The sequence below is a fragment of the Exophiala bonariae genome, assembly GCF_035927105.1.
Source record: "Exophiala bonariae strain CCFEE 5792 chromosome Unknown scaffold_15, whole genome shotgun sequence".
Classification (NCBI taxonomy): Eukaryota; Fungi; Ascomycota; class Eurotiomycetes; order Chaetothyriales; family Herpotrichiellaceae; genus Exophiala; species Exophiala bonariae.
This window is the reverse complement of record NW_027042490.1, coordinates 328,662-353,532: the sequence shown is the minus strand read 5'-3', so window position 1 is coordinate 353,532 and position 24,871 is coordinate 328,662. Positions and strand designations below refer to the sequence as shown.

At 50.1% G+C, this 24,871-nt stretch overlaps 10 protein-coding genes across 10 annotated transcripts; 3 read left to right on the top strand and 7 right to left on the bottom strand.

Annotated features, from left to right (window-relative positions):
* Positions 1-602: 602 nt before the first annotated feature.
* CRP46 (60S ribosomal protein L16) lies at positions 603-1,452 on the bottom strand (the record flags this gene model as incomplete). The annotated part of the gene is made up of 4 exons (XM_064846695.1): positions 603-738; positions 801-1,113; positions 1,198-1,333; positions 1,432-1,452. 4 exons carry the CDS (start codon positions 1,450-1,452, stop codon positions 603-605), a joined length of 606 nt encoding a protein of 201 aa, XP_064705675.1.
* Positions 1,453-1,796: 344 nt separating this feature from the next.
* Positions 1,797-3,389, top strand: LTR84_003099 (uncharacterized protein; the record flags this gene model as incomplete). Its single annotated transcript, XM_064846694.1, has 1 exon — positions 1,797-3,389. One exon carries the CDS (start codon positions 1,797-1,799, stop codon positions 3,387-3,389), a length of 1,593 nt encoding a protein of 530 aa, XP_064705674.1.
* A 1,421-nt stretch (positions 3,390-4,810) lies between these two features.
* On the top strand, positions 4,811-6,429 carry LTR84_003098 (uncharacterized protein; the record flags this gene model as incomplete). Its single annotated transcript, XM_064846693.1, has 4 exons — positions 4,811-4,885; positions 4,958-5,515; positions 5,753-6,248; positions 6,377-6,429. 4 exons carry the CDS (start codon positions 4,811-4,813, stop codon positions 6,427-6,429), a joined length of 1,182 nt encoding a protein of 393 aa, XP_064705673.1.
* Positions 6,430-7,493: 1,064 nt separating this feature from the next.
* LTR84_003097 (uncharacterized protein) lies at positions 7,494-9,306 on the bottom strand (the record flags this gene model as incomplete). Its single annotated transcript, XM_064846692.1, has 2 exons — positions 7,494-8,438; positions 8,551-9,306. The coding sequence occupies 2 exons, from the start codon at positions 9,304-9,306 to the stop codon at positions 7,494-7,496; spliced, it is 1,701 nt and encodes a 566-aa protein (XP_064705672.1).
* A 569-nt stretch (positions 9,307-9,875) lies between these two features.
* Positions 9,876-13,380, bottom strand: HIR1 (HIR complex subunit; the record flags this gene model as incomplete). The annotated part of the gene is made up of 5 exons (XM_064846691.1): positions 9,876-10,000; positions 10,080-12,809; positions 12,869-13,084; positions 13,147-13,221; positions 13,344-13,380. The coding sequence occupies 5 exons, from the start codon at positions 13,378-13,380 to the stop codon at positions 9,876-9,878; spliced, it is 3,183 nt and encodes a 1,060-aa protein (XP_064705671.1).
* A 492-nt stretch (positions 13,381-13,872) lies between these two features.
* On the bottom strand, positions 13,873-15,132 carry LTR84_003095 (uncharacterized protein; the record flags this gene model as incomplete). Its single annotated transcript, XM_064846690.1, has 3 exons — positions 13,873-14,632; positions 14,691-14,824; positions 14,887-15,132. 3 exons carry the CDS (start codon positions 15,130-15,132, stop codon positions 13,873-13,875), a joined length of 1,140 nt encoding a protein of 379 aa, XP_064705670.1.
* Positions 15,133-15,712: 580 nt separating this feature from the next.
* Positions 15,713-16,409, bottom strand: LTR84_003094 (uncharacterized protein; the record flags this gene model as incomplete). The annotated part of the gene is made up of 2 exons (XM_064846689.1): positions 15,713-15,753; positions 15,806-16,409. 2 exons carry the CDS (start codon positions 16,407-16,409, stop codon positions 15,713-15,715), a joined length of 645 nt encoding a protein of 214 aa, XP_064705669.1.
* Positions 16,410-16,840: 431 nt separating this feature from the next.
* LTR84_003093 (uncharacterized protein) lies at positions 16,841-17,498 on the top strand (the record flags this gene model as incomplete). The annotated part of the gene is made up of 2 exons (XM_064846688.1): positions 16,841-16,900; positions 16,956-17,498. 2 exons carry the CDS (start codon positions 16,841-16,843, stop codon positions 17,496-17,498), a joined length of 603 nt encoding a protein of 200 aa, XP_064705668.1.
* Positions 17,499-17,639: 141 nt separating this feature from the next.
* On the bottom strand, positions 17,640-18,790 carry LTR84_003092 (uncharacterized protein; the record flags this gene model as incomplete). Its single annotated transcript, XM_064846687.1, has 3 exons — positions 17,640-18,053; positions 18,162-18,301; positions 18,394-18,790. 3 exons carry the CDS (start codon positions 18,788-18,790, stop codon positions 17,640-17,642), a joined length of 951 nt encoding a protein of 316 aa, XP_064705667.1.
* Positions 18,791-21,519: 2,729 nt separating this feature from the next.
* Positions 21,520-22,770, bottom strand: HHP1 (casein kinase I; the record flags this gene model as incomplete). Its single annotated transcript, XM_064846686.1, has 2 exons — positions 21,520-22,620; positions 22,759-22,770. The coding sequence occupies 2 exons, from the start codon at positions 22,768-22,770 to the stop codon at positions 21,520-21,522; spliced, it is 1,113 nt and encodes a 370-aa protein (XP_064705666.1).
* Between the last annotated feature and the right edge of the window lie 2,101 nt (positions 22,771-24,871).

The following is a 24,871-nucleotide window of genomic DNA, read 5'->3' as shown; positions in this document are numbered from 1 at the left end:
TGAAGCTTATTGTTCTTTTCTTTTTTGGCAGATTTCATCGTTTTGTATGTTTTCGGTGACTCGTTTGAGTTATTCCTAGCCGTAGCTGAAGCACTTTCGAAGCCACGCAAGTCTAAGCAGCAGCATTGTACTCCGGTAATTTCATTCGAGTTCAAGAAATTGACCTGCAAATGCCATCATCATGCATCATCTCAATGCCACTCTGCAGAGAACAACACACTTTTTGTTCCTTTCTTCATGCACATTGAGTCATGGCCCACCCCCACCACAACCAGGTCGAAAAAGGCTTCACATACCCTTGAGCTCTCCATCTCGTGTGATCAGGTGTGCGAGGTTCTTCGACGTTGAAGTTTTGTTCCGTTGATTGATTCGAATTCAAGAGAAATTAAAGCCGCACCATAACCAATAACAATCTCCGTACCAGCACACCGACCGTCCAGGCACTCCGCACCCCTTCCCAAAACGACTGTTGAAAGATTTTCCTCGGATGAAACTGCCAAGTTGGTTGCAAAGTCGGACTATCAGGGAACAAATGTCGATTTGGAAAAGAGTTTGGAAGATGAACTGTCGGTGATCGATAAGAATTTGTCGGGGTGGTGTGTCTAGTAGCCCAGCTTGGCGAGTTCCTGCTTCGCCTTGCTGTCTGAGGAGCCCTTTTGTGCTTCGGCGAGCTGTCTTCGTGCAGCCTTCTTTCGCTCGTAATATGCCGAACCCTTGACCTTTCTTCGCTCTTCGAGCCTGTAGAGAGAACATCGTCAGTAACACACCTAAAAGCCTCCAAGTGAGCATCCGTTACGTACTTGGCAACAACGTCTTGGTATTTCCAGCCGACCTCGTGAGCCAATCTGCCAACTGTGCAGTATTTTCGGCCAGGCTTTAATCTGAGAACACGGAGAGCCTGGGGAACGACCACTCTTTGCTTCTTGTCATATGGGGGAGGAACACCCTCGAAAACCTTCAGTCTTTCTAAGGCAGCAGCTCCGCGGGCGGTCTTGTGTGGGATCATGCCTCGGACGGTCTTGTAGAAGATGCGACTAGGGGCACGGAAATGGAAGGGACCACCTCGAGTGGGGTTGTAACGAGTGATCTTTCGGAGGTATGCATGGTACTTCACTGTGAGACAGTTGTATTAGTTTGTAGTTCTGATATGGCCGATGGCATGAACATCTTTTGGTATTTGTGTGGGAGTCGACATACGCTTAGCACGGAAGAATTCGCCAGAGATGTTGAGGGCTTCGGTTCGGACAACGACAATCTTCTGGCCATTGAGAAGTTGTTTGGCGACGGTACTGGCGAGACGACCGAGCAAGTGTCCTTTGCCGTCAATAACAACCTGGAATTATCACCTCCATGTCAGTTTTGTGTCATCTCTCAATGGTGGTGCGGTTGACAAGTTCGGGTTTGCGCTCAATGCGAGGAGGAGCAACTTACGACAGGCTCGAATGTCGACATCTTACCCCGAGTCTCCTGCAAATAATCAAAGATAGAAAATTCGCAAGTACGCGAGGTTGTGGAATATGATGGTCGTCGTGGTTGAAATTCGCAACTTGAAGTTGCCGAAACGATGCCTTTGCAAAATGCCAGCAAGTGCGGTGTGCCAAGAGCGATGGTCACCAAAGTCTTGGCAATGCGCAAATCACGTGGCTGACTCAGCAGTTTCACAGATTGTCGACTTCTTTCGGTTGTCTAGAAAAAGTTTGTTTGGACTAGATAGATCTGTCTACCTTCCACTTGCACAGGCTGTTCCATCAACACAACTAATGGAACATGAATGATCCTGATTCTTGTTTATAAGGATGCCCACGGAAAGCTTCCTTGCAGCAACGCTGACAACAAACAAAGCTCCAGGAAATACAAGTGCCGCTCTCAAGGATGTAGGCATTTTTCTCTACCAGTATCAGCCACAGAATGTCTTCAGTCATGGATATAAAAAGAGCTCGGCTCGACCAGGCTGTGTCGCTATCAGTGACTCGCACATTTTTGCGGCGCAAGCAGACAAGGCAGTCATCAATGTCTACAGCAGGGAGCGAGGGGATCAAGAAGTGACAGTCCCGTTCCCAGAGCGAATACACTGTATAGCGTACGCTCAAGGAGCTACCATACTTGTCCTCGGAACGGAAGAGGGGAAGTTGATACTGTGGGAAGTTGCTACGGGACGTTTGACGACTTCTTCGGCGTCTCATCTTCAATCTGTGTCTTCAGTCTGCATTACGCCCAATAATGATTATATCATCTCTGGCTCTGCTGATACCAGTATTCATATTTGGTCATTGCCAAAGCTCGTCTCATTTTCTCAGAACTCAGATGCGTATGAAGATGGTGAGCCATCGAATGTCCCCGTCCGCACATTTACTGCACATCGAACAGCCATCAGTACCATTGCTTGCGGTCATTCCAGGAGTAATACAAACTTTGCTGTATCTGCCTCGGATGATGGAACCTGTTTTCTTTGGCATATTGATACATGTCAAACTCTAAGGACAATCTTATTACCTACCAATGCCATCTCCATCGCCATGGATCCTGCTGATCGTGCACTTTATTTCGGTGGACAGGACGGGCATATTTACTCTTGGGACATGCTTCAACACTCTGTTAATAGCATAACCAAGTCTACCGGCTCGTCGACAATTCAAATCACGAGCAAGGATCGGTGGACAGCGCCGTCATCCGAGCTTGGCACTACCAATTGCTTGACACTATCGTATGATGGCACAGCACTGCTATCGGGCCATTTGAGTGGCAACCTAGTGCGCTGGGATGTTGCCAAGCACAGAATTCAGAATGAATTGATTAATCTTGGGCAACCGGTAACTTTCATCGAAATGTTGAAGCTCGATGGTCTTCAATCGAGGAAGACACCAGGCTTTAAATTCACCAACGTGGTCAAACCAAACCTCGAGTTTGCATCCCTTCAGGAGAATGGTACAATAGGGATCCCTTCAAAATATAATTTCCACGCAATGATAGCACCTGCTCAAGCGCGAGCCAGCCAGAGTGATGTTTACCAGGCACTAACGGGGCCGGGTTTTCCACAGTCTATGATTGACGATGCTCTTCGTGCCCTTGTCACTGGCTCTGCAACAACTAATGCACTACCAGCAGATGCAACCGCTGAATTCAAGGCAGAGAAACTTGCCGATGAAGTTGTTTTCCTAAAGCAACAACTTGCATCCCTTAACGAACTCGAGGAGAAACGGAAGACGAGAAGAATTGAGAAGATCGACAAGCGGGAGGAACTGGGAAGGAAGAAACGCGAAGCATACTTTGAGGCGAAGAAAAAAGGGAAAGATGGCGAGTTGGCAATGAAAAGGTGGGAAGCAAAAGAAGCAGCCCTTGATGACGAAAGTGACAATGGAGACGGCGGCGACCGTATGATTACCGACTGACTCTTGGCAGCAATTGCCCGTTAATCTGCACTTGGATCGAACGTGAGAAGTAATCCTGGTTTGGATTTCACAACAGTATCTACACTCTTATTGCACCAAGCTTTGCTCTAGTGGCATCACGCCCGGAAAGCAAACAACGACAAATCAACACCATTACATGAATTCAGCAATGACATGTTCACCCAACGAAATCTCAGAGGCAAACAAATGCACAAATCCCATCATGGAGGTATGGGCTGAATGGTTGACTCGAGCAATGAAAGAAATGAGGGTACAGCTCAAAGCCGAATCTTATCAATTGAGGCTTGACTAGCGTGATGAATTGGATCAACTGAGGATTAAGCTCAATCAATTGAGGCTTGAACAGGAGGCCCATCATGATGAACTGGATCAACTGGGCGCTAAGCTGGGTCAACTGCGGATCGAAATTGACTACTTATCCTCATGGCTTGAGGGATTAAGGCGCTAAGGCAGAGGTGCGGTAAAGAATGTCCGCTACGTAGACAGCATGCTTGACCGAACGACAAGATGAGCAAGCGGCCTCTTAAAGATTGAGCACAACTATGTGGTCCAAAGTGGTGCGATTCGAGCTTTAGCACTCACATGCAACACTCATCATTGCTCTCAACGTAACTTGCGCCAAGTCTCAATTGCTTCATGTTTGGGTTGAGAACCCTCAGCGGGCATACCCAAGATCAAACACGGTCCCGATCGCACCAATATCTCATGCTGAGGGTTTGGGCGAGACATGATGACCACAAGGGATGAATCGAAGATCTAAAATCTAGAACATTTCCATTCTGCGAATGTGGGAAGTATCTGTGGCAATAACCACCACGACATATGCAAAGGTCTTCATTGAACCATCTCCAGGCCGAGCCCCATTTTAACTTTACATGAATCAAGAGCGTTCCATAGATTAAGTGTGAATTAGAACATCACCGTGATCTCGAAAACATACCTAGCTTACCAGGGAGATACCTACCTGGGTTAGGTATGTACCTAAGTAGGTATCTTGCACAGTAAACGTTCGATGTTAATGCCAAGCATAGGTACGCTTTATGTGTGCTAGATCCGCCGTATGTTTGGCCTTGGCACATTTTGATGGCTCTCGCGAAAAAGTCTGGTCGTTACTTTGACCAAAGCCTCATCCTTCAAGCTCACAATTCAAAACGCTGTGTACCTCCTGGCAACAGGCCAATCCTTCGCATTATTCTCGAGTGCTTGGTGCCTCGAGATTGCGCTAAAAGTTTGTCATCACGACCTCCCAAATCTTCACCCCCAAATTCTTCACTTCTTCCCTCCGTATTTCATTTTGCGCAGCCGGTCCTGCTTTTGAGCCCTGCTCCATCAAAGCTCTTCAACCGAAACCCCTTCTATTCACTTTCACCTCACAACGTCGCTCTTACGCAAAGAAAAGGATGCCTCCCAAGAAAGTCGTCGAAGAAAAGAAGGTCCTTCTGGGTCGACCAGGTAACAGTCTGAAGAGTGGCATCGTATGTAGGGACAACTCATGCCCCACATTAGACCATATCAGGATGATGCGCTAACAATATGATGGTTTCTAGGTCGGATTGGCTAATGTTGGCAAATCCACGCTCTTCCAATCTATCACCAAATGTTCTTTGGGCAACCCAGCAAACTTTCCCTACGCCACAATCGACCCTGAAGAGGCTCGAGTCATCGTGCCAGATGCCCGATATGATTGGCTTGTCGACCATTACAAACCCAAGTCACAAGTACCGGCGAATTTGACCATCTACGATATTGCTGGTCTCACTCGAGGCTCATCAACGGGTGCTGGTCTAGGTAATGCTTTCTTGTCACATATTAGAGCTGTCGACGCCATTTTCCAAGTGGTACGATGTTTTGATGATGCAGAAATCATTCACGTCGAGGGAGATGTCAATCCCGTTCGAGATCTTGAAATCATCTCCGATGAGTTGAGATTAAAAGACATCGAATTTGTCGAGAAGGCCAAAGAAAACATTTCCAAACTAACGAGAAGAGGAGGTCAGAGTTTGGAAATGAAGAAATTGAAAGAAGAAGAAGCATGCATCGATAAGATCTTGGCTCACTTGAAAGATGGAAAAGAAGTTCGAAAGAACGATTGGAGTCCCAAAGAGGTAAGCCCGTGCTGCGTAAAGAGCATACCATACCACTCCCCCTTTGCATTTCTACTATGATGAACAAGAGCTCTCAGCTCTATAATCCCAGCTCGTCGACAGCAGCCTCACTATATATCACGTTCGAGGTTGCAATGAGAGGAAGTCCAACCCTGAAAGAAAGAAAAGCAATCACTATTGAATCGTTCTCAACATGTTTCTTGTGCGAGACAATTGCCTGACTATCTTGAAATATAGGTCGAAGTCATCAACCCTTTATTACTCCTCACAGCCAAACCAGTAGTCTACATGATCAATCTATCAGAAAAAGACTACCTCCGACAAAAGAACAAGTATCTTCCCAAAGTGATGGAATGGATCAAGACCAACTCACCTGGCGACCCAATCCTCCCCATCTCAGTCAGTTTCGAAGAACGCCTGGCAAGCATGACAGACGCAGAAGCTGCCGAAGAATGCAAGACTTTGAACACAAAGTCCGCACTACCCAAGGCCATTGTCACCATGCGTCAAGCACTCAACCTCGCCAGTTTCTTCACCACAGGTACCGATGAAGTGAGACAATGGACGATACGGAAGAATACCAAGGCCCCAGCTGCGGCAGGTGTGATCCACACCGATTTCGAAAAGACTTTCATCCAATGTATTGTGTATAACTACGACGTGCTGAAGGAATACGGTGATGAGAAATCCGTTCAGGCAGCTGGTAAAGTCTTGACCAAGGGAAAGGAATATGGTAAGTCTCTTCCTCCATTTCATCATGCATGACTACTCCTGCTCCCGCCAACCTCGACATCTTCCGTCACCACTCAACTTGAACTAAATTCGGGGAATCTCGACTAACATTTTGTGTCTGCGAAACAGTCGTCGAAGACGGAGACATCCTGCTCATCAAGGCCGGTGCCGCAAAGGCATAGAGCCGAGCAATAAGAGACAGCCCTTTCGCGAAAGGCTCAAGCCGACTCTCGATTGAGAGCCAGATGGAATTTTGGTTCATCCACCATTCCGATCAAGGCAATTCCTTGATGCATACCTTCACGAAAGATATCTACGTATTCTGTATGACTGTATGGCTACGTGCCATGCAAGGCATGCTCTTTATACCCTTAGCTAGCTAATCTTGCATGGACGCGTGCAACGTCCAGTGAACGTTTCAAACCCCTCCTTTACCTACCACCGAGTGATCTCGCCAGGCAATTATCTACGAAACTCAATCAGACATGTAGCAGTCCGAGGGACATCTAACTAGTCACGACAGGCAAACACGGCTTGGATGCCACCGGGAGTCATGGCACATCCATCGTGCCCTTGATGCCGTACGAATGAAAAGACAAGAATTTCCAAATCCGCTGCAGTCTCCTGTGTATTCATCTAGTACCCTGTCTATCTGGGGTCTTTCCGCGCACAAGGGAAAGCATTCTATCAGCCTCATACCGAGGGTGCGGTTGAAAGTGAACAGACTCTACTCCTGCCCTCGGTGCAAGCATAGGATGCATGTCAGTGAATCACCTCATGTGATTTGAGACCTTCACAGGAGTACGGCATGTATGAAGGTCAAGATCACGGCGCGGTTGTAAACCTTCCTCACTTCTGGCAGGACAGGAAGACTCGCGATGAGATCAGAGACACGACGCTGGTAAGATGTAGCTATTGGCCTGTTGGATTGGACTGTCCAGTCGGTGTATCTTCGCGTAGCTCAGCCTTCTCAGCTATCACAGGCCACTCAGTGAGGTCTCCTGTTCTAAGCTTTTCTTTTCTAGTTGCTTTGGATATCAGCCTTGAGACTCTTCTCCCTCAGTTTGTATCCAGCATGCTTGCACTTCCCATGACCCTCACTTAGCACATTTCCTCAAGAAGCTTTGACCAGACCGTCTCACAATCATAATGATTAATTTCATTCCACCGTTCTTCCTCACCACCACCGCCACCGCCACCGCCACCGCCACCGCCACCACAAGCAACCTCTTCCCGAAGCTCAAACTCATCCAAAGCCATCCAAGACATACCCACCATACCCATCGCCACCAAAAGCCCTCTCAACCTCCTGACTCCAATTGGGCTTCTTATCCAACCACTCCCCGCCCAACCACAACCGGATGCACGTATCACGGGGCTTGACCTGGGGACTCTCCATCGGGACGAGCTTGTAGAAGTTCTCGTCCAGGGATGTCGGCTCACACGTGCAGCGATACTGCTGTAGGCGACCGCCACCCCCACCGCCATAGATCCGCGGTGGAGGCGGAGGACAATGTCGCGCCGTATCATGCTGGTAGCCAATATCCCTGAAGAACCAGACCTGGTCTTTCCGGGCAAAGAGCGCAAGCGCGAGCGTATGTACCGGTGCGTCGCCGTAGCGCTCGTAGAAAAACCCACCGCTGCGGTCGAGGTGGTCGAAGAAGGCGACATTGGAATCTCCGCGGAAGAAGTCGAGGCTGGCGATCTCGAAATTGCTAAAGAATTGGCAGTTGTTGTATTCCATGGCGGCGTGCGGGTCGAGGAGCCAGTCGACGTCTGCGTCCGGGTGGATTAGCTCAGGGTTCTTGGCGATGAAGTCGCGGGTCACGGACCAGAGGGACGCGAAGCTGCGGGCATCGTCGAGAATGGCCATGTTGAAGCCGTAGACGAGGTCGTTCTCCGCGAGGAATCGGAACGGGTCGTAGTTGATGTCGCAGAAGAAATGCACGTCGGGCTCGACCCGCCAGTACCACGAGTAGGAGGCCAGGGCCGGGTGTTGGTAGAAGAAGCCCGATTGCCATCGTATCATCGCGTGGTAGCTCAGCATGTGGCCCTTGCCAACCCCGATCGTGCCCAGGTAGTCTAGGCTGTCCATGTAGCGGGTGGGTGATATCCATGATGGGGTGGACCAATGGGCGCGCGGGACGAGGTGGTATTCGGTCTTGGAGGATGTCGCGTTGCGGGTCGCTGCCTAGGTGGGCGGGAAGGGGATGTTGTTAGTTGACAGACGAAGTGATGGAGATGGCCATTAATGTGTGCAAGGACGAGTGAAAGAAGTCCTCAATCACGACAATACCACTCACCTTGAACTCCTCACTAAACGGCCTCTCATTGAAGAAGATCCACGGATATCCAAACCGATGATTCCAATGTAATTCGAGCTGCTGCATGCTCTGCAGGATGCCCTCGAGCTCCTCGTTGCGTACGAGACTAATGAGTGCGGCGCGCGGACGACGGGAGATCTGGCGGAACACTTTGGCCTGGTGTTCTTTCTCTCCCTCGTCGTGGTCGGTAAATCCATCGTCGAAGTTGTGGAATGAATTCTCGCGCAGCCAATGCTCAGGACTGTGGTGTTTGTAGGGGTGGGTGTTTTGGCCGGCCTTCCCTTCTCCTGTAGCTCCCTGGAAATCGTGCGGTCTTAAGAGGAAGACTGCATTGGTGGCTTGGTCCTGGTGGGAAAGGAGATGACGACCGGTCTCTCCTTGGCCATGGCGATTTTGATAGAGCTGGCGGAGCGTGCAGAGCGACAATGACACGATCAACACCAGGATCAGCCATCGCCAGATGCCGGGTTTGATGGACCGGGAGAGGAGTCGGGTGCGGTGTAAGAATCGTGTGTAGACTGGTCGAGGAGAGTCGCTGTTTTCGTTCGCAGTTATGATCAAAGACGGTCTTTCTGGTGAAGAAGCAGCCTGTTCAGCAACATGCGCAAAGAACGCGTTATGGAATCTAGCTGTCGGTGGCGGTAAGAAGGATGTGGAGGAACGTGGTGACGGAAGACTCTCAGATTGAGCGCGTTGTCGTAGAGTGAGAGGCTGTTTGCTCCTTGTGAAGCCCATTTTTGAGAATGTGGGCCGTGGGAAAGTTGGACATGTGCTGGCACCGCTGGAAAGGTAAGTGTGCGAGATATGGAGATAGGTGAATACCAGTCACTCGGTGGATTGCATTGATTAGTGGAAGTGAAAAGTGGAGGATGGAAGACCTCAGGGAGATATGTGATGGACAACAGAAAAGAGTAAAGTGTTCAAAATCAATTCTTCATGAGACACCTCGACCTTGGACATCATCGCATGCCGCCTCATGGAATGACAGACGCTGGAATGGGTTACAGGTTTCTTACCGCACCTGAGACTGGAACCAGATAAAAGCCATAGTAATTCATGCTGTCATGGAATCTCAAGAATTCCTTGATGCTCGGCGAACAGAAACTGCATTCCTCCGCGCTTAGACAACAGCATCAGATAGAAAACCTGAAGCTGTCACCAAATATGATCGTGCTTGGTGCTAGATGCTCCAAGTTCGAGACTGCAACCAAATCGACCTTTTTGACCCAGTTCAAATTCAAGTTCACCATGACCTTGTTGACGCCATTGCGCCGACGCTGAGTTATCAGTGAATAGTAATTGTTCTACAAATCCATAGCCTCTCCACCCCCATCTGTCGCTTTCGCCATCGACGCCGAGGCGGTGTCGTTAACGAGGCCAAGCATTTTGGCAAAAGGAACCGTTATTCGTTGCAAGTCGCGATGTTTTCCTGTAAAGAGGAGAGTCAGTATTCTTTGCTTCATATATGGACAGTGACATTGTTGGTACCGCCAGAGAAGAAAACTTACCAAGAATGAGGACCACATCCTTTAGAAGATCTTCCCGAGGCCATCCACAGATAGTCTTCGAATCTTCCTGCCAATTACGACCTTCTACAACATTGATATTGGCAGCGATCCCCTGCTCGGGCGAAGGTTGCTCCACGATTCCTCCAACCAGCGTTCGTAAAAGTTCTTCGACTTTCAGCCTCAATCCTTCTGCACCGAGTCTTTTCGCATACATCAAAACGTAGATCCTGAATTCATCCTTGGCTCCAAGCATCAATGCAGCGGCAATTCGGTTTTCGAGATGCGCAATAGATACACCCGACTCAAAACTCTCAAACCCTTCTCGTGACAGCAGGACCTTGATGAGTCGTTGTAAGAAGTATGCTCGACCGCGTAGCAGTGTTTCTGACGTGGTGTTTCTCTCCAACCACGGAATCACTCCGGAGGACAGATCTACGGCCTTCTCATCACTGGACTGCGCCTTGGAAGACTTAATATTGCCGACAGAAGTATCAGTGGTATTCCAATACTGGCTACCAACTGCCCACCAGACTTCGGACAGCCTCTGCCAGCAGTACATCTGAGGTGAATATGAATATCCTTCTCCGTTGGACAAGCTGATGATAATCCGACCTTCTGAGTTGAGACGAGCTTGCGTGACAGCCGGAGCACCAGTGGGATGAGCCGCCAATGAATGAATAGCAGCGTCCAGCACGGGAGCCAATGACACGGAAGGATGTGGTGATGACATGGTTTTGACATTCCAAACATAGCACATTCCCACTGCCGTGATACATAGCAGCCATGATTCATATGACGCTAAGATGACAGGCTGCGCTTCCATGACGATAGCACTGTTGAGTCGTCGACCATATGGAGTCCACATATAGATCGACCCGGTCTCATCAGCAGCTGCCCAGAAGGACTGATTGCCGGTGACGAGAAGGACCGCTCGAGGAAGAAAGTCTTGCCACAGAGGTTGGTCTTTTCTTGTCAAAGTAATTCGACAAGGCTCTCGATCTTGAGCTCTTTGGGTCAAGGATGGACCTGATGGGTTCTTCGCTTCAAACACAAATTCTGCTCGTGATTTGCTCAGAGCATCAGCTGAGACATCGCCTGGTTTTCCTGACGAGTCAATACCTTGAACAATATGTGTTCGTATTCGAGGCACTGCCAATCTCAATTGACTGACACTTAAAGCTGGATTCATGACAGCAGGACGAATGAATTCGGGTGTCACTTGCTGACCACTGATGGCCGGCTGAGGTTGAGCAGGCAAAAGACCTTCTGTGCCATTGACAAGGATTGGTGTTGCTCCTTTTTGGCTTGCGGCAATCACTCTCTTCTCGGTTGTCCCGTCCTCTTCACCATCGATTTGAGAGTATTTTCTCTTGTTCCCAAGTAGAAGGGCGGCTAGGCCGCCTTTAGGGAGACCATCGAACGGTTTCGAAAGATCAAGGATTGATTGTGGCGTATCCAAGGTCTGAACATTCGCGCTTGCACTGACCAGTTTTGTCTGAGGTAGGGAGGATTCTGCTCCACCGGCGCCCGAGACCAGTAGCGGACGGATTCTTTTCTTACCATCCTTTGTGATTTCCACTCTATTTTTCAGTCGCTCAAGCTTGGCTTGGTTTTGGTCATCTTGCGATTTGGCAGCTGCAGCAACACCATTCGTTGTGACTGCTGTGCCATTTGTGGGAGTTTCTGTGGTTGTAGTACCATTCGTTGCCGGTGCGGTGTTGGTGGTTGTGGTTGTTGAGGTTGCAGCAGGTTGTGATGAATTCGAGTCACCCATCAATGCACCCATGCGACCCTCCAAGCCCTTCAACTCTCCTGCTTTACTCATCTCTTCCAACAGTAAAGCATCCGTCGTTTCTGGAAAGCCTAGACCTTTCCTCGAAGTACCGAACTTACTAAGTGATCGATCGTTCTCCTCGACAGGTCTGGCGTAGCCCAGGTCACCTGGTTCAAACATGACAACAAAGATAGTGCCGTCTAATGCAGTAAGATATAGATTCTGCCCATCTGGGCTCCATGCCAGGTCGGATATGGGCTTGCTGGAAACATCTTGAGTGACGATTAGAGGCCGAGGGCTACTTGTTGTCCAAATACTCAGGGTTTTATCTGCTCCTCCACAGGCGATGGCTGTGGTATGTGGTGGTGCAGGACCATCTCCCATTGGACGATCATCTGGGTCTTGACCGTAGAGCCTAGGAGAAAATGCGCAGACTTCGACCGGACCTTCATGGCCAATGAGAGTAGTATCGGCGTCCCATGAACCTCGATTGATAATAGCGATGGCGCTCACAGGACCATTGACGGCATTTGCTGCCGCAATGTGTAGACCATCCGGGGCCCAGGAACATCTCCGAAAGTAAGTGGTGAGAGGGGAATTGACAAATGGTTGTAGAATGGTCTGTTCGAGGATGAAGTTGTTAACCGCATCGTGAGTAGAATAGTTTTGAGTCGGGGAGGTGAATCGAAAGATCCGAATGCTACGATCATCGCTGGCGGTAGCGAAGTATTTGTTGGCGGGATCAAACGTGATGCCCTTGACATGACTGGAATGATTGGGGAGAGTCTTGAGTTTCTCGAAGGTGAAGCCGGACCAGACAACGACTTTGGAGTCTAAACCAACCGAGACCAATATAGTGCCATCGTAAGACCATCCCAAATCTTGAACATCATTGTCATGACCGATCAGTCTTCGAAAGATACGCCAGTTCTCGACGGGAGGGGCTTCGTTGGAGCCTGGAAGGGGCTTATTTAGTGCTAGTCATCACTTGACGATATTTCATCTCTTCACCTACCAAAAGTCGCATGTTGAGGAGGACCCGAATCGAGGGAATAGATACAGACAATCTTGTCGTCGGCGCCAGACGCGAGAAACTTGCCGCCAGGGGAGAAACGGACGGTGTGAATGGTACCTGAGTGGTAACTCATGGATGCCAACTGGCGGGGTTTATCGTACTTGGGGTTGCCAGCATTGTAGATGGCTTCAGTAGACCAAATACGGACGTAGCCATCTTGTGTAGAAGATTAGAATCAGCAAAGCACTCGGAGGACCAAAGGGAGGGGTTCAACACACCACCAGCGGCAGTGACCAGGCGTGAGCCATCGGGGGAGACGTGGCAGCTGTAGACCTCAAAATCCTTCTTTTCGCCTGCGGACCCGATGTATTAGCATTTGAAGGGCCTCATCAAAGATATGCGACAGGAATGGCGCGCTTTGCGACGCGTCGGGAGATGTGGAATGGTCTCCTTCTTCGTTGCAGGGAAGTGGTACCTCCGTGAGTGAGCCAGACGGGTTTAATGATGTGCATGGCGGGCCTATCTGCGCGGTTTCTGGAGTTTCATAGTTGATATGCGGAAGGGGGAGGAATCAGAAATGAAGTAGAGGATAGCTTTGAGAAGTTACAGCGACAGAGGTGTGGAAAGGTGTCGTGGTAAAAGGGTGTGAAGTCAAGCAAATGTCAAGTCGGAGTTGAGGTGGAACTTTGAAGTGGACCAACTTTCTCCGCATACTTTCTACAATTACAATTCAGCTTCACATGCCACTACATCGTACTGCACTAATAGTTCGAACCCAACCACCCAAGCTTTTTGTAATTGATTATACAACTCACCCTGGAGTCTGAATGCTGAGGTATCTATGAAGACAGTATACCCTTTTCACTTTTTGATCCGGTGATTGTTAATAGTACATCTGCTAAGTGTTTGCATGCCCATCCGAAACATTCTTTTGATCGCTTCCCTTGGGCTGTGAATGAGCTGAAAGTCCGCTGGTACAATTTAATCCCCAAGGTTGACATTCCTCACTTCCGCGACCGAGCAGTCTTTTCAAAGGACTCGAGCACTGCATCTCTGGCATCGGCACTTCCTGTCGTCCCAGAGTTTTCAGTTGTCGAAGATCCTGCCTCGATCGTCCTCGTTTGTAAAACTTTCTTCTGTCCTTCACTCACCTTTCCATAGACCGCCATAGCGCTGGCGATCATTCCACCCATATCTCCCACATTTCCAGGTACCACCACAGCCGTACCCTCTTTGGCCAACTTGCCAAAAGCCTCCACATATTTCTCGGCCACACTCAGGCTGATGGCACTTTGAGCATCCGAAGCACCCTTTTGGATGGATTCCGCAACGGCATCAATTCCCCGGGCGGTCGCCGTTGCCTTGAGCAGAATTGCTTCGGCCTCACCAGAAGCAGTGTTGATCTGTTCTGCTTTCAAAGCCTCGGACGCTAGGATTACTGATTGTTTCCGACCTTCAGCGATATTGATGGCGCTCTGTCGTTGACCTTCGGACTCCAGGATTTCCGCTCGCTTGGATCTTTCTGCGGTGACTTGTCGATGCATGGCTGCTACAACTCCTTCCGGAGCATGGATGTCTCGAATCTCGTATCTTAGACACACCACACCCCATTCCTGTGCTGCCTCGTTGATGGCTTGTGTAATGTTCGAGTTGAGATTTGCTCGTTCCTTGAGCACGTGGTCCAATGTCAATTGACCGATTTCCGATCGCATCGTAGTCTGTGCTAACTGGCCGATAGCGTATTCTGCATCTTCTACTCCGTAGCTACAATATGCATCAGCGACAATTTTCACATCAGCAAAGTCCAAGATCTAGAACCAACCTTGCTTTGTAGGCATCAAAGACTCTTGTATATAATACACCGTCCAACTCCAACGTTACATTGTCTGCCGTGATCGCACTTTGGCTCGGGATTTCAATGGCCGATTCCTTCAATGATTGAACATATGCAATACGCTATATGGGAGTTTTGTCAGTATAATCTTCCCGCCTTTAGTCTCATGCAAAGATGTTCTCACGTCGATGACCGGCATCAAAATAGCCAAACCCGGGTCCAATATCCGATTGAACTTTCCCATGCGCTCCACAATCCAGGCTGTCTGTTGAGGAACAAAGCGGATAATGGTATTGGCGGGCAAACTGGTCTGGCGTTGGAAGTATGTTGGAGATGAAGAACCTGAAGAACCACCAAAACCTAGACCGGGAGGGCCTGGAAGTCCGAAGTTGGAACTTGACGATATCTGGCGACGACTCCATATGGCCATGGGTGAGCAGGCAAGAGTGGCAGGCGACAGAATGGCTCCACTGCGAAGGCCATTAGAGGTTCGAACGATGTGCGAGGTTGTTCGTCGAGGCACAGAACGGACCGCTATCCTTGAGACCTCCATCATTAAGAGATTGTCGTGGGAGGGTCGCACTGAGAGAGGGAGGAAAGGGTGAACGGACAGAGGATTGGAGCGGCGCAAGACGACTTCGATGAGCAATTCAGATGGAGATGCTCGATGACTCTTTGGAGATGGAGAAAGACTACGGCGAACTAAGGTAACTCCGAGATGCAATTTGGTAATGTCACATGACTCACCAACCAGCGGCCACTCTTTCTGGATGAGTGATGCCCTTTACTTGCAGGGTCGAACACAAATGTATATAAACGGTGCTTCATTTCATTCTGTACATAGTTCACACTGTAAACTAAAGGGCACGGCAGGATAAAGTATCTAAAAACCCACTGCCATGCGAAAGTCGCCCATTGCCACCATACCAAAAAAGGGAAGAAGAGGAATGGAAGGTGCTGTTCCTTGCCTTGCCTTGCCTTGCCGATGCTTTCTGCTTTTCTCCCCAGAACTACTTCCTGTACCACAGCCTTGTAATCCGAGTGTGTCTCACTGAAGGTGCATGTTAGTAACACCGGCCAAGCCACCAGGGGAACCGACTTACTCTTCTTTTGCAGCTGGAAAATGCCATACATCAACGCTTCACTCGTTGGAGGACATCCAGGCACATAGATGTCCACAGGGACAATCCTGTCACAACCTCTGGTGACGGAATAACTGTAGTGATAATAACCTCCACCATTGGCACAGCTGCCCATGGAAATCACCCATCTCGGTTCAGGCATCTGATCGTAAACTTGTCGCAGAGCCGGGGCCATTTTATTTGTAAGAGTGCCAGCCACGATCATTACATCCGACTGTCTAGGCGAGGCACGGAAAATTATACCAAGACGATCCTGATCGTAGCGGGGTGTAGACAAGTGCATCATTTCCACGGCGCAACAGGCCAGACCGAACGTCAGCGGCCACAGTGAACCTTGACGTGCCCAATTGGCGATCTGATCGAGTGTTGTCAGGGCATATTGCATAGCACCTTGTTTGGGTTCTTGACTGGGAAGAGGCACTTCGCGACGGATGCCACCCGTTACTGGAAGTCGTGAAGAATCGCCCGAGGCACCGGCTGTAGCAACTGCTGCTGAAGTGGCGGATTTCTGTGATGAGGAAGAGATGAATGCGGCGGGTGTGGCGCGGATCAGGGAGAAAGGCATGGTGGTCGAAGCTGTAGACGGGCGACGAGTCAATATCTCGACGGAATGGAATCGTGGTGCACAGGAGCTTGAATGCGTACCTCTCAGGGCTCTGGGAGCGACCGTTCTGGATAGAGACATCATCTTGCCGGCAAAGGTGATGCTTCTGGGTTATGGAAGAGGGAAAGAGAGGAGAGTCGGTAGAGGGGGGGCAAAGACCACGACCAAAGGCGATTGAAATATCTATGATGGAGAGGATGTTCATCTTCGGCCCAGTCGTCCCCACGGGAATAAGAGCTTTGTGATTGGTTGATGGGCCTCGCGAGTCATGCACAATCACGACTTTCGGAGCAGCTTGACAATGACTGACTCGTAACGCATATCAACTTCTACGAACAGCATGGATTCAAGAGAATACAGAGCACATTAGAACTCACAATTCAACACCCATCATGGCTCTCAATCTCAATGCTGGTCCAGCTATAGCAGCCATAGGAATCATAGGCAAACATGTGCGTGAAATGCCCTTTCCTACCTCACTGCCCTCACTAATACACCCTCCTCCAGGACAACCCACTACACATCTCACACTTCCCACCCCACCAAATCGACCCTCTGCAGATGCTGTTCCTGATCAACTCATGTCTCGACATCTTCGCCCTGCGCGCATCCAACAACACCACCAACACTTCACTAAGCCAGGACCTGGGCCTGTTGCAAGCCGTCGACGAGCGCCTCTCCTGCTACGGATGGCAGACCAACACGAGCATCAAATTCGTGATTGTCGTTGACATGATGGGACGTCCTCCCAACAGTTCCGATCCATCTTCTTCACTCTCACCGCTCTCTCCAACCGAGGAAAAAGACAGCAAGCGTAACAAGCTGCCCGCCGTTATGGGGCTACGAGATGCCGATTTGAGACCCGCCTTTCGTGCCGTCCAGACCGCATATATCCAGTTGATGCTCAATCCTTTCTACACTCCGGATGATCGCACTCCTCTACAGATCGCCAACTACGGGGCCAAGAGCCCGGAGATCACAAGTAAGAAGTTCATCAATGAATTGCAGAGGATAGGGAAAGTCTGGACGCCTGGGATCGCAAGTGTGTGAGGGATATGGTTTGCTTCCACAGTCTAAGAGGATCGAAATACGCACATTCCCAGACCACCACCTACGAGGCTGCTCGAACTGCTACATGAAGCTCGATACAGAACTAGCAATTTTTCCTTCCCTTTTGTTCAAGCACCCATTTTATGCCTTGACAGCACCATCAGCCGAATCAATCTTAGCGGCCGTCTCGCCCACCTGCGCGGCCGTCTCCGCCGCCTCCGCCTCCTCTCTGGACGGAGTCGAAATCAAGGGCGCCTCATCCATTTTGACATCCGGATCGGCCAACAACTTTGGGTCAGCCAGCTTCGCCGCTTCCTCCGTCGCGGCGGGATCATCAGCCGGTGGAGCTGCCACGGCAGATGGAGCACCGGTCTCAGTGAAGCCCTCGGTCTTGATGTATTCGAGCACGACGTCCAATGTCTTCTGCGGACCGGCTTGCTCGTGCACGCGGATCTTGCCCTGCTTGTCGATGACAATCACGCCTCGCGCGGTCGATTTGCCCGGCCCGGGCTTCTTGAGCCCGATCGCGGATGTTAATGTCGCGTTTGGGTCGCACTGTAGATTCACGGAAGTGGAGTTGTTAGTGTATGGGCTTTAGGGATTCCATAGTGGAAAGAAAGGGCAAGGGAAGGAAACAGGAGAAAACAGGACCGTCAAACTTACCAACAGCGGATACGGCAGCTTCTGCTTCGTCGCAAAGGTCGTGTTGGCTTTGGGACTATCGGTACTTAGACCGTAGACCGCGAGCGAAGCACCGGTGATGGGGGCATAGCTGTCTCGAAACAGACAGGCTTGCGTGGTGCCTAGATTTCCAGAAAAGCATTCCAAAAGTCAGTCCTCTTTGCTGTGGGAGTCCAAAAAGACAGAAGAGGGAAGAAAGAAAAAGAAGACATACAACCAGGCGTACTGGCCCTTGGATACGTGAAAATAACCACACCTGCCAAACTCTCTTCCACCAGCTTCTTCAAAGTCGTGTCCTTCCCATCGTGGGTCTGCACTGTGCCTCCAAACCCCTCGAGGTCGACCGTCTCGCCAACGGCGATCTTGGAACCTGCACCGCCGTTCTTCGTCACAGCTGGAGCTGGGGTTGGATCTTCAGCAGCAACGGCAGCAGGGGCAGCGGCGGTGGCAGTTCCATTGGTGCTCTTCTTGCCGCCGTTTTTGGGACCTCCCGAGACGGCTTCTTTGGCCTTCTCGGCGAGTTTCTTGACCGGATTGCTGCTACGTTTGGCGGTCGGTGGTGGAGTCGCGGTTTCCTTTGGCGGTGGGCGTTTCCGGAGTTCGACTGGCATGTTGGCGGTGTGTTGATGGTGTCTTTGTCTTGACAATCACACCGTCGGGGTCAGCTTCCTTCCTGTCGAGTTAGGCAGGTGGATTTGATCTTTTGCTGCCTCCCTCGAAAAAAAGCTAGTCGCGGCGGTGGTTGTCGGCTGGGGACTTTATTGTTTGAGAGTCTTCGCCAGCACTAATTGACCTTCTCAAGAGGAGTTGTCAGTCAGTCGATCTGCTTGGTTTTTGGGGCCTTTTAAGGGCCATGTATCATGTCTTAATGCATGATGACACTACACGGGAAAGTGTGTCCCATATCACGTTCACCAGAAAGCTCAAATCATATCGAGATTCGTAGGAGTCAGTTGACTAAGACCAGAGCAAGCCGGCGACGATCAAGGACGTAGTTATGCATGTCTGGGGCCGGACTCGGTACATGGCAACCAGAGCCAGCCACACGTAGAAAGCAAGGTCAAGGCCGGGCTATCCATCATATATAGCAGCCCGGAAGTCTTCTCCATGCTCCAGGGGATGAATGGGCGTAACATCCGCAGAAAGCAACCCAGCCCGGCTCGCCCCGTGAAAGGCAAGGATTGGGAAATCATAAGGGGGATTTAAATAAAAGGTATAGACTCACTTGATATCACCGACAGTTGTCGATGCCTATGCCGGATGGAATATACACTGCTGACTGGCAGCTCGACCTGTATGCCAATTTTGGTCAGAAACACTGTGTGGGTGGGAACTGAGCGCCATAAATTGGTAGAGAGGAGTTAGACACCTAAAGAGCAGACAGGGACATACAACAACGGTAGGTGAAGGTATACCGATAAGAATCGAGTCAATACCGCAATGGGATGAATTTACGACAGCGAAGGTAGATAGCTCAGGTTCAGATCAGATGGAGTCGGGAGTGAGTTGGGGGAAGGGTCGGTGTGGATGTGGAATGGCATACGTCGCTCTCACGTCACCGACACCACCCACTGAACTGGCTGGCACAGGACATGCCAGACTACAAGCTACGACTGCTAAGTAAACTTGAACTACAAGAACTAACACTAACGAAGGCAGTTTGGAAATTGGTAAGCGACTGTGCTTGTGTCCGGTCCTCGGGAAAGGGAAGGGGAGCTTCAGCCGGACCATCAGCCAGCCAGCAAAGCCAGGCCAGGCCGTAACTAAAGTTGCGGATCATTTCCTGACTTTCTCAAACGACATCTGCCAGTCTTCTTCGTGATTATCCTTTGGAGGGCAGGGCAAGCTGCGATGGTAAAGTACAAGTAAGCTTGCCGCTTAAGTCTGAGACTGGGATGCTCATTGGCTTGCTCATTGGCTTGCTCATGGGAGCTGCCAACGATTTCGGTTGTCAGCACTGAAACACGGCCAGACGCTTCAAATGGTTTGGTTGTTGTCCAACCTCAGGAATTCGACCCGGGCGGGTACTGGATTACTGCTTCGTAGTATATTAAACAACTCGTGCGAGAACGGTGAGGTTCCACGGGTCTGGAAGTACGGAACAATCGCACCCTTGCCATCCCCTCTTCGTCCAACCTGTGGTTGCGTCAAGCTTCCATCCCCACCTGTGCTGCTCGTGTTGAAGTGGCTGGTAATCATCAAGTTGGAAGCGTGGGACAACCTCAGGCTGTGACACGAGGTCGACTAATCCTTTCAAGATTTGTGGGGTTCTCTGAACGCCACCGATGTGGTCAGGCCATGGGTGATTTTGTGCTCGACTCTATCTCACAGTCAGTAATAGGCACTACGAGGTACCGACTGCCCATAAGAACAGTACGAGACACAGAGTTTTGAGCACATTGATATCATGATTGACTAAGCTAGCTGAGTTCAAGACTCTCTCGCCTGGAAGTCATTAAATTACGTTGCCATCCCAAGCAACAGAAGTAACTGGTCACAAACCTCCCCGGAAGCTGCCCTTAACAGTTCCTTCGCCAGGTACCAAACCCATGTGTATTGTCCCTGCGAGATAGTGACAGGAAGTCATAGCTTTCCATGGTCTGTATTCGTCTTGCCAACCTCTCCCCCACAAGTCGACATACTTCAAGCGTGTGCTTCTCTCCCCGTGCCCAGTACTTCTACTTTGGTGATAAGCGTGTTTCGATCGATGGAAGCCAGAAACAAAAATGAAAACGTGTAGTAGAGTGTTTGGGGCTGGTCGGTGGTGATTCTGAGTGGTGTTGTTGTAGTCGATGATCGACTTTGATGATGTACAGTCCGAAAATTGGATATAATATCCTTGGTATCAGATCTGTAGTGGTGGACAGCATTGTCTAAGCCATGTTGTCGTTATGTCGCTAAACTTTCGTTGTTATCTGATGTTGCATGCTAGCATCACGCATTTGAAGCGTGGTTGGATCGATCCCCATAAGTCATTGGTGGTCGTCAATTGTTGCATGAGGTCTTGAGTTGAGAGCCATTCAGATCAAGTCTGCGTTCCACATATCCCATTCCGGATTTGCCATGTGCTAGAGCAAACCCCGCGCGGGATCCGACATTCCCATGGTTTGTTGTGTGAAGACAAGAGTCTTCGAAGATTTGAAGAAACGAGTTCAACGTCGAGAACACGTAGCCGTCATTCCTTTTCAACGATAATCGCCGTTGCCGGTCGTTATCCTCGTGCCGGAACGAAGCCTAACGTCGAAGACTAGAGTATTAGTCAGATGCTATTTCAACCCTCTACGCAAACCGAAGCAGAACGCAGAGGAGATCCCTTACACGGAACCGAAGGTTTCAGTACTCACATCCTGTCACTTCCTCCTTGGTCGTTGCCATTGCCGCGGTCGATCAACTTGCGGCGAGAGCTGGAAATGGCTGCTGGCTTGCCGGCTTGAGAAGTGTTTTGCGGAGTAGGGGCCCCGGTCGCAGCGGCAGTACCACCACGTCGGGGTTGTTTCTCCTCTTCTTCTTGAGCAGGTTGATTTCCAGCAGCCTGGGCAATGGCTTGGGCGTTCTTTTGGTATTTGTAGACAGTCCAGTCAAAGACGTAATCATACTGGAATGATTCTCGGACAAACAAATCGCGGAAAATCTTTCTGAGATAGGAATAGTCTGGCTTGTCATCGAAACGGAGAGAGCGAGTGTAGTTGAGGTAGATGGCGAACTCGTTGGGGAAACCACGGCAGAGCACCTCGGTTGGAGTGGTCATCTTCTTCTCCATGATTCGATCATACTTCTGCTTCTTGGTAGCAGCTTTGAGCCCTTGCCATGGAAGTGAGCCACGACAGAAATAGAGCATGACATATCCAAGAGACTCCATGTCGTCACGTCGAGATTGTTCAACGCCGAGATGGGTGTTGATAGAGGCATAACGAGCCGTCCCGGTCAAGTTCTTGTTCTCACGGTATGGGATGTGGAAATGAGTCTTGGGGTCACGGTACTTCTTGGCGAGACCAAAGTCAATAACGTTGACCTGATTTCCTCGCTTTCCGATTCCCATGAGGAAATTGTCGGGCTTGATATCACGGTGGATGAAAGACTTGGCGTGAATGTACTCGATTCGGGAAATGAGTTGATCGGCCAGAAGGAGAACAGTCTTGAGGGAGAATTTTCGATTGCAGAAGTTGAAGAGATCTTCCAAGCTGGGGCCGAGAAGATCGAGAACCATGGCGTTGTAGTCACATTCAGTACCGAACCAACGGACGAATGGAATACCAACACCTCCAGCAAGAGACTTGTAGACACGGGCTTCATACTCAAGCTGGGGGTGTTTGGCTTTGACTGATTCGAGTTTGATGGCAATCTCCTCGCCCGAGATGATATTAGTACCCAAGTAGATGTCACCAAAGGAGCCACTGCCGATCTTTCGTCCAATACGGTACTTGTTACCAACACGCAGATCCTGAAGAGCACAGTTAGCCTCTATCCGTAATGTGTACCCCGTGTAGACTGGAAGGATTCGACGCTTGTCATGTCCCAGCGTGTCTCGCTAACCCCTCAAGACTTGTGAAAACTCCATCCAAGGCGGATTGTTACGTACCATTGTCGTCATGCTGACTCGAGGTGGGCAGCAATGTAGCTGCAAATGATTTTTGGGTGATACGGATGTTGATTTGAGGTGATTTGAGGTGTTTTTCGAAGGGTGGTGAAAGGAAGAGAGGGTGAGGTTGATCTCAGCCTGGTTTCAAAAGGATCAGCAATGTCACGGAGAATTGTGAGTAAACGGCTGCACAGGCAGGCTCTAGCCGTGATGGTCCCTCCCAAGCACTTGAGTTGTGGAAGTGCAGAGAGGAAGAGGATGATGGAAGAGAGAAGTAGAAGGCCGTTGGCCGAGGTGCAAGTGAGGTTGACAATGGACGGTGTGGGCTGGGCATAGGCAATTCCGGAGCGGTAACACGGAAAGCTGTAAGAAGATGACTAACCTTGATTTGAAAGATGGAAACGAGAGGGATCAAAGGCCTGAAGTGACAAGTGAGTCGACGCCCACCGGTCTTGAGGTTGTTTGTCGACACAGACCCGGTTGGGATGGGATGGTTGAGGTTGTCAAGAGGAGGGGGGTTGAGGGATAAGAACAAGAGAGGAAGTAGAGGTCAGAGTCAGGTGGATTAACTACCACAGTACTACTGGAAAGGCGCAGGCGCAGGGAAGGGGAGGTGCCAGCAAAAGGGCGAGAGCGGTAGCAGTAGCAGTAGCGGTGGCAGTGGCAGTGGCACTCAGTGAACTACTGCCTCTGGGAGCTGGGGCCGTGGGCAGTAGCGGTTAGGTCCAATGTAGGTCGCCTCGGTGGTGGACTTAGGTAGTAGGTGGGCACCGTCGCTTCCGTGTTGTTGGCCCACTGGCACTTGGGACTGCCAGCAAAGAACTGCAACTTCACCATTTCCGACGCCGGGGCTTGGCTCCTTTCTCCCCTACGCGCCCCTCCCATCTGCACAATTCTGGTTTGCAATCAAGCAAAGTGTTTGCCTTGTGGATAGGCAGTATGGACACCGGCGTTTTAGGTCATCCCCTTCTCTCCGGGCCCCCCTCGGCTCCCTCGACCCTCTGATTAGGCACTTGCAACCAGGAGATAGCGCCACCAAACTCCAGGTTCTGGCCAAGTATGTTAACATTCAAGGTTCCGCCTTTCCATTCAATGTGTTCTGAATTGAATGAACACCTACGATTCATCCATTTCTCACAAAAACTCCTTGCCAGCACTGTATGGGGTTCTAAAACAAACGGATCTTTATCATCGTCAATTTGCTACAGTGGTGTTTGTCGTCTCAAATTGTGATCCACTCGCCAGTCATGTATCAATCAGAAAACCCGGCCAAGTGGACTGCCTCGTCGGTTGGGCAGCAGCCCTCCGAAGCAATTCCAGTCTCGTCGGTCATTGGGCTCGAGATGTGCTTTATGCTGTTCTCTCATTCCATACAATGACGGGTCCTTTGATCACAAAAACATGAATGGTAAAATTTCCCTGAAGCAACTGATACACTTGTACCTTAGATTTGCCTCGTGAGATGTCAAAGATGCTGAACCAGATTTCTCAGCAATATGCCGATCATATGCCTGATTCCAACATGCACTGTGATCGGTCGGCAAAAGGACCAATGATCACTATCTTTACGTTCACATCAAAGTGCTCAACGTTCTTTCAGACAGCTTGACGCGGAAATCCAGAAATCGATTGGCGATCTTAGTATCGAGTACATGTCAATCAACGTCCAGGACCATTCCAGACCGTTTCGACGACGAACCTGACAAGTGGATTCTTCCCACCACACATGTCCAATACAGATGTACTACACCAGCTCAGAAGAATCATTGTTTCTCAAGTTAAGGTGACTGATTTGCATACGCTTTGTCCACACCTGGGCACTATGGTAGCGAAAGGGATATTAGTGATCCCTGTCGTGCCCGTAACGAGGGACGGCTTGCTGCAGTCCCCAACGCAAAGGGTATGCAACAAGTGCAGAAGCCTCAGGCGATCCGTACAGTTTACAGGCTTAAAATAGAGCCCCGTGACGTCGAGGCTCCAAGCGAAAGCGTTTAGGCAACCCCCTCGGGCTTGGCGCGGCTGATCCTCGATGAGCACAGGCACTGGACGGTTCGATAAAAGGCTGGACGCACGTATCAATACAGAAGTGGTGACGCATTATCAAGTGGACCAA